Below are 8,212 nucleotides of genomic sequence, written 5' to 3' on the forward strand. Positions count from 1 at the left end.
GTTCAGTTAGGGGCGTTAGTTTCTTTATGCTTTGTGCTGTGTGATACTATCTTTTTCTTTGATTTTGCCACATTCTAGCATTTCATACAAACGTGCTGGACGAATTCCCGGGCATGGTCAAATGCCCACCCTTAGACATTCTGCACAGAAAAATGAGTGCTATACAATTTGAACTTCATTGGTAATAAATGTGTGTTTTCTTGTTAATAATCCTTTTCTTTTGACAGTTCGAAAATGCCCGGAAATGTCAGAGAACCGTTCTTAGTGAAGTTTTTAAAGTCTTCAGACAATTCTGAATATTTTTTTAAAGCTCTTGAGGTAAGAATAGTTGAAAACGTGGTTTGGTGCTGTAAATTCACTTTCTTTTTAAATGCTTTAAAATATTAGGCTCTTTATGTTTTCATATAAAGGTGTTTCATCTTGATAGGTACTTTATCATCATATTAATTTTATCATTTTACATCTACATAGCATTAAATGTTTTTTTTAATTTATGCATATGTATCATTGTGTGTCAGAGGGGGCCTGGAAACATGTAACATTTCTATTGGATGTGGTTGGCCTGCTGTTTTTGGAAATTAAGCACTTTCTTTTGCTTAACTAATAACCCCGGTGGTGTAGTAGTTACATGTTGGGTTGTGATCTGTGGGGTCAGCAGTTTGAAACCATCTTCAGGTGCACCCCAGAAAAAAGATGGGCCTTTGTACTCCTGTAAACACACTCTCAGAAACTCACAGGGGCAGTTCTACCCTGTCCTGTAGGGTCACTGTGAGTCAGCATTGACTCGATGGCAGTGAGTTTTGTCTAACCACAGTGGTTCTGTGTGTGAATAAATTGAAATCAGGTCACATGTCAGCATTTTTTGGTTAATAGCATGTTTCATTATGTACAATATCATATCAAGGGTCTTGAGGTGATGTAGGAGTCATGGTGGTGTAGTGGGTTTTGCCTTGTGCTGCTACAGTCTGAAGGTCAGTAGTTGGAAACCACCAGCTGCTCCACTGGAAAAAAGGTGAAGCTTTCTACTCCCATAGAGAGTTACAGCCTGGGAAACCCACAGGGGCAGTGAGTCAGAATCGACTCTGTTAGTGGAGTTTTGAGAGGGCTGCCATTCCAGACCTAACTCCAGTCTTGCCGGGAGTTTGGTAGACTTGCATATTCTCACCCCCTGCCTTACACATAACTATAACGATGAAGACCTGCAATTTAACGAGAACCCCAGTATGAATCTTGCCCACATTAAAACCGTGCAGGGAAGAATGTAGCAGATTTTTCACACTCACCACATACTAAGTGTCCAGGACTTGATAGGTACTGTTCTGGTTCTTGGGATGCACCAGCTATTAGAGCAGCGATTCTCAACCTGTGGGTCGTGACCCTTTGGGGGTCGAACAACCCTTTCACTGGGGTCACCCAATTCATAACAGTAGCAAAATTACAGTTATGAAGTAACAAAATAATTTTCTGGTTGGGGTGTGATCACCACACGTGGCATGAGGAAGGTTGAGAACCTGTGTTTGAGCATGAAAACTGCTTTCTCAGGCTTACGTTCTAGCAAGTGGGAATGGACATTCATCAGTAAACATAAAAGGGTTTGGGGAGCCTTCGTGGAAAAAATGATCTTTTCATTCCATTTTTCCACAAACTTTTTGAAGCTCCCTTCTATATGAGTAAACCGACTAGTATGAAGTCCTCATGGTGTAATGGGGTTACCCACCGGCCTGCTAACTATTCAGTTCAACAGATCGAGCCCACCAGCTGCTTTGAGAAAAACGAAGCGGGGAGACCTGGTGCAAGGTCACTATGGGCTGCAGTTGCCTTCGTGGCAGGCGGGTGTAGTACACTGCAGGCTCTCAGTGCTGTGGGAGGGAAATGGCAACGCAGGCCTGGAGGATGTTTGTTGCCGGGAGAAAGAGAAGATTACAATGTTAAATAGAATGAAGTCAGGGTCAGCCTTGTGGCCAAGATATTTGAGTGAACTTAAAAGAGATGAAATAGCTGTGTCGATAATGTGAGGTAGAAGGTTTCAGACAGAGGGAACAGGCCCGTGGGAGGTTCTTGGATGGTTTGCCCAAGAAATAGCAAGAACACTTATGTGTCTGTTGTAAAGTGAACAGTGAGTGGGGAAAGACAAGGGACTGGAAAGAAAGCATGTAGTGTCTTGTAGGCTGTTGTAAGGACTTAGGCTTTTTCTCTAGGCAGAGAACCAGTCAGGAGTTCGATCCAGCCGTTTCTGGCCTGACAGTGCTTTAAAAGGATCACCTTGAGGACTTAAGGCTTCCAGATTTGTTCTAAGACATCTCAGTGCTTACTGGGTTCCAGGACATAATGGCCCCAAAGTGAAATTCTTGCTGTCACAGGGCACAGAGACACAATGATACCACAGAGCTTCTGAAGGTTTCTGTGGGAATGGAATGAAAAGATAACCGTATTCCCACAGACTTTATGTAGCCTCTGTGTTACTTTTCTTTACAAAATAAGCTAAAGCCATAAGAGAAGGATATTTTCCAAAGTGTGATCAGGAAGGGTTTGCCGAGCCCTTAATAAAAGTGAGGAAGAATTAGTAGAGTATTTCTGGCAGGAGCAGCAAGACAGTATCTCTAAATGAGATTGTGCTTAGCTTATTCCAGGCTTAGCCAGAGAACTGGAGTGACAGTAGAAGCGTAGGCAAAAGGGAAGAGGCAGGAGCCAGAGCGGATGTTCTCCTAGATTATGGTAAGAAACAGAGATTCTGTGCTTCGTGTAGTGGGAAGCTTTTAGAGTTTTGAGCCATGTGGCTTGATCTGATAAGTCCGATCACGTGTGAAGGGATTTTTAGCTGCTGTGCTAGAGAATTGATACAGAGCAGGGAAGCCGAGACCACTTGGGAGCTGCTCCAGAGGTTTAGCCAAGAAGATGGAAGTAGTGAGCAATTGGGTGGTAACAGTAAGGTGTGACACAAAAGGCTGGATTTGATGTGGATTGTGACGATAGAGTTCATAGGATTGAAATGCAGGCGACTAATTTCAATTGCATTTTCATTTCATTTTTCCTTCTAGTCAATAAAAGAGTTCAAGTCAGAAGAATATCTTCAGATCATTACGGAAGAAGAAGCATTGAAGATAGAGAAAGATGATAAATCACTTTTTATCTGTGACCCTTTTAGTGGCACAGTGTTTGATCACCTCAAAAAGGTTTGCCGACCTCTAGTGTTTGCCTTGTTTCTGCATCCATGGACATCAATTCTTTAGTGACCCTGAAATGTTATGCAGGTCACAAACACAATGGTATCTTTTTTTATTTTGGGGGGCCTGAATATCATTTTATAAAGACTAATTATGAGTAGTAATTATATGTAGTTTTTAATGTTTTCATGGTTACGACTTCACTTAGTACATGTGATCTTTCCTAATTGCTAGAGCCTAAGACTGTTCCTTGTAGTTCCATATCTTTAAACTTATGTTTGTCTTAGTGAACTAACACTTTGAGTGAACCTTTTAATGATGGGCTTCTGCTGCATTCGGACGGAAAATGAGAACTGTATAAGTATTACTGTACAATTGAGGCTCTTACTTCTTTCTGTTGGTTCTAGAGTCTACTGACTCATTACTTTTTTGGTGTCTGGACAAGACAGATGCATTGACATTAAAGTAAACTGGCTGGAATTCCATCCAGATTACAAAGAAGTGATTTTTGTTTGAAGGAGAAGAAAACTTAGAAGAGTAGGTAGATGCAGTTTCTGTATAATTTATGAAAGGCAAGTGCCCACCTTTGCCAAAAACCTCAGTTTTACTTGCCCTTTGGAAATACCTCTGGTTGTCAGATAGAATCAGTAGCATAAGAAATTTTATTCTCTCAAAACAACAACAAAAACAACTTGTTTTTTTCAGTCTTGGCCCTACAGATAGCAGCAATCATTTATGTACCCTGTAGATATTTAAATCAGCCAGAGCAATCAGTGGTATCTTTCGCAGCCGTAGGGTTTTGGCTTTTTAGTTTGGTCTCAAGTTTGCCAATGTTGAGAAAGACTATATCATGTTTCTTACTACCAATCAGAATAAAAAGGCTATTTTTTAAAGTTTTACCTGTCTTTCTTGGGAAAACATTGAAGTGCAAATAAAGTACTTACATTCCCTGTTACTCTTGGTTGTGTTTGTAAACTAAAGATACCATGGTCACTAACTCACAGATGGCTTGGTGTCCCCTGGTAACCAGAAGTAAACCCTGGAAACTGCTCTGGGGCAGTTGGTGGTAGTGGTTCTTTGTAGCCCATCTGCACCCACTTACCTTGCGCTAGAAAAGGTGGAGGGTTGGGGCTGCCAGAGCCCAAGGACTGGCTGGTCCCTCTGCGTGGAGGTGATTGCCCATGCTTGCCTGCGTCCTTTGATGCTAGCCCCAACGTGAAACTGAGTGGTGGGTCAGTGCTGCTCTGGATGTACACTGCCTTGGCTGTGGGGCCTCCAGTCAGTCAGTCGGTGAGACCTGTCTCATTTGACCAGGGGATGTGCATCCCCTCTGCACCCAAGGCTCTCATACGTGCCCTACAGTGTCTGTGTGAGCAGGAGTTTCAAATGGCCAGAAGGCACTGGCCAGCCAGCCGGGCAGGAGGTGCCCAGCCATAGCAGGCCAGCCCAGGGTGTACAGGCTTCTGTACCTTCTGTGCTAGGGCTGGCCACCCTGGAAGGGCTGCTTTTGGTGTGAAGGAACCTCTTCCTGCCTTGGAGAAACTGATTTACAAGCAGGGAGGGTGCCCTGCTCTGGGAGGGGACTGCTGTAAACACTCCAGGGTACACTAGTGGGGGTCACGCTAGGAGACAAACCTCTATGGCAACATGCACAACATTAAATCCATTGGAGAGGAGAAACTTGGGGGAGTGGAGGGGTGGGAGTCAGCAACGTGAAAAGAAAGTGATATAGGGTACTTCTGAAAATGGCGTGTGGTTTTAAAAAAAAACAAGTGCGCCTTATTTGTGTGAAAATGCAGTAATAGCCATTTTGGAGGTGGGGGTTACTTGTAGATGGCCCTATACACACTTAAATAACGTGAAATACTTACTTTGCTGGGTGCTTCATTTCAAAAGCACGTGTGGAATTTTCTAACTGCTGCAGTCAGACTATTGCAGGTCTCCCAATTATTAACATTATGCTTGGTTGTTCAGAGGGTTACATTTTGATGCAAATTATGCGTGAGACAGACTTTTGAAGCTTATTTCTTTTGATAACTTGCATTATCTGATAATGCTTTTGATTGTGTATATTTAACATATAATGTTTCTGAGAAACTATACTACTTTTACTTGTAACAACTTAGTGGTTTCTCTGCAGTTGTCAACTTCTACAAAGAATTGGCAAGTATTGCAAAATGCAATTTTGTAAGACTGATAGCCTTTGCCGACTTAACTTACTGACACCTTTAACCCCTCTCTTTTTTTCTACTTGTAGCTTGGATGCAGAATTGTTGGTCCTCAAGTAGTTATCTATTGTATGCATCACCAGCAATACGTTCCTAGAGCTGAGCTCCCAGTTTACAATATGATTTTGTCTGATGTAACTGTATCTTGCACAAGCCTCGATAGAGAAAAAAGGGTAGGTGGTTGAAAGGAATACCATGGTAAATGGACTTTATTTCCAGAGTTTTCTCACGGTGTCAAAAGATGCCTTGAGGGACCTTATGCTTTGTATTCTTGCCTTATTACAAGCTTTATACAGCAATAGGGTTTTTAAAGATAAATGGAACACATTAAAATCTAATTGAAAACTAAAGCTAATTGAACTTTTTGTTTGGGTTTTGATTAAAAAGAAATTCATGGTGTTGTTCCTACACAGCTATTAAGCTTATTTTCACTTACACTTACTTTACAATCACTTAAATATTTGTAAGATAACAGGCTCTTTTTAAAAAAGGGATCCTGTGGGAGGCATATAAGTATATGCTGTTTACATATTTTGAAATATTATATAAAATATAAAAGAAAAAATATATATATAAGAGTAGAGCGTTAATAGAAACAACACAATATAGTGAGTTGGGAGAGATGAATGTGTAATGGTAATGATTTTGAGATCTATTCTTCCTACCCATCGTACCTCTAAAAACTAGGATGTTGGCTAATTACTTAATTTAACAATAGTAAGAAACCTTGGTGTATTTAAGCTAACAACAAAGTATTTGGCATATTGTATAAAAAAAGAAAGATGGGGGAACCGATCATCACAAAGATCTACATATAGCTCCCCTCCCAGGGGGATGGACAATTAAAAAAGTGGGTGAATTGAGACATCAGTCAATGTAAGACATGACAAAATAATAATAATTTGTAAATTATCAAGGGTTCATGATGGAGGGAGGGTGGAGGACAGAGCGTGGAAAAATGAGAAGCTGATACCAAGTAGAAAGAAAATGTTTTTAAAATGATGATGGCAACAAATGTACAAATGTATTTTACACAATGGATGTATGTATGGATTGTGATAAGAGTTGTCCGAGCCCCTAATAAAATGATTTTTTTAAAAAGATGTTGATTTCAGCTTGAATAATATATTTTGATGCTACAGGAAGAAGTTCACAATTATGTACAAATGATGGGTGGACGCGTATATAAAGATCTTCACGTATCGGTGACTCATCTTATTGCTGGAGAAGTTGGTAGCAAAAAATATTTCGTCGCTGCAAACCTAAAGAAGCCTATTTTGCTTCCTTCTTGGATAACAACACTTTGGAAGAAGTCACAAGAGAAGTAAGAGCTGTATAGATATTTTCTGTATTTGAAAATAGTCTATATTCAGTCATTTTTGCATGCTCTGAGATTTTATAGCAGAAGCTTTGTAGTAAGTTGTAAAATACCCTAGAAGATCAATGTGACAATGTTGCAACTCTTTGTTGTTTTGCATTATCCCCAAGTACTGTGCATGTAGGTCAACAGAGAGAGTGAACTGTTACAGTGAGACTGTTTTCATAGCCCTATTTCCCCCTCAAAGGGAACACACGTAAATTGAACATAACCATGTAAGCCATCAACGGAGAATGTTGTCACTTTTATGATCGTGGCTGCAGGTAGTTATTAAGATAAAATACGCAGTTAAGCATGCATGTCAATACACGGACAATGGAAAATGAATGAATGTACCCAGCTCATTGTGCAGATCGGAGTGCCATCCCTGCCGTGGTGGAACATAGATCCCTTTCAGGGGAGAGAGTTAAGTTTCTCTGAGAAGGATTAGATCAGCAGTCCTAAGGCCAGACACCACAATTTGAATTACATAGGCATTTTTCTTGCATGGCTTTTAATACCATCTAGCACAGCACATCCCAAACATGTCTCTACATTGGCACTGTTATTCCCCCACCGAACTGCATCACATGCCTCAGCTATACTGTTTTCATTAATGAATATACACAGCGAGGCAACAGGATGGTAATGGTATTTTTGTTGGTACTCTACCAAAAAACATTGTTTGTTATGTAGCATGATAGAATTCTAAAAAGTTCCTTCTTCTAGAAGACAACCTAAACCATCTGTGTCAGAATTGTGGACACCACACCTCTTTGGGCAGCATGTACACTAGGATTATGTTCTCCTTAAAATGTTTTTGAAAACCTGAACCTAAGTTTTAGTTTCTAATAGTGACATAGTTTTATGCTCAGTGAGCAATTAGTTTAAATTTGCATATGTTTGTAAGCTCTCTGAATGAGAATAGCATAAGAGTATTCTTTCTGTCATAACTTCATTTGTCATTGTTCTTAGGTTAAATTTAAAACTATGTTTCATGTTTGGTATGTAACATATTGGTGTTTCTTGTTACCATTTGTTTTTCCCAGAAAAATAGATAAATATACTGATTTAAACATGGAAGACTTCAAGTGCCCTGTTTTTCTTGGTTGCATAATCTGTGTGACTGGCTTGTGTGGCTTCGACAGGAAGGCGGTGCAGCGGCTCACAGTTGAGCATGGCGGCCGATACATGGGGCAGCTGAAAATGAATGAGTGTACACATCTTATTGTGCAGGAGCCGAAAGGTGAGCCTTTGTTTCCGAAATAAACATGGTCGATTTTTGTCTCTAACATTTGTCACTTTAAAATTGCTGAAGAACCCGTTTTGGATTACCATGTTATTAATCAGGTTTGATATTATGTCTTATAATCTTGCAAAAATAGTTTGGTCTGCAACCTCTATAAAATTTTGTGACCATCTTAGTATTTATTTAGTCACTGAATAAATTTTTTTTTTTTTTT

General features: G+C 40.1%; 1 protein-coding gene across 1 annotated transcript in view; it reads left to right on the forward strand.

The window, feature by feature from the left end:
* The first annotated feature begins 234 nt into the window (after positions 1-234).
* The window catches only part of TOPBP1 (DNA topoisomerase II binding protein 1), a 55,339-nt gene continuing 47,361 nt past the window's right edge, over positions 235-8,212 (forward strand). Inside the window, exons 1-5 of the mRNA XM_045297815.1 lie at positions 235-318; positions 3,039-3,173; positions 5,422-5,565; positions 6,535-6,716; positions 7,799-7,995. Of these exons, the coding sequence (XP_045153750.1) occupies positions 235-318; positions 3,039-3,173; positions 5,422-5,565; positions 6,535-6,716; positions 7,799-7,995 (742 nt within the window). The remainder of the gene's footprint in view (positions 319-3,038; positions 3,174-5,421; positions 5,566-6,534; positions 6,717-7,798; positions 7,996-8,212) is intronic.

The sequence above is a fragment of the Echinops telfairi genome, unplaced genomic scaffold (assembly GCF_000313985.2).
Source record: "Echinops telfairi isolate 266 unplaced genomic scaffold, ASM31398v2 ScPeMD7_7422;HRSCAF=8460, whole genome shotgun sequence".
Classification (NCBI taxonomy): domain Eukaryota; kingdom Metazoa; phylum Chordata; class Mammalia; order Afrosoricida; family Tenrecidae; genus Echinops; species Echinops telfairi.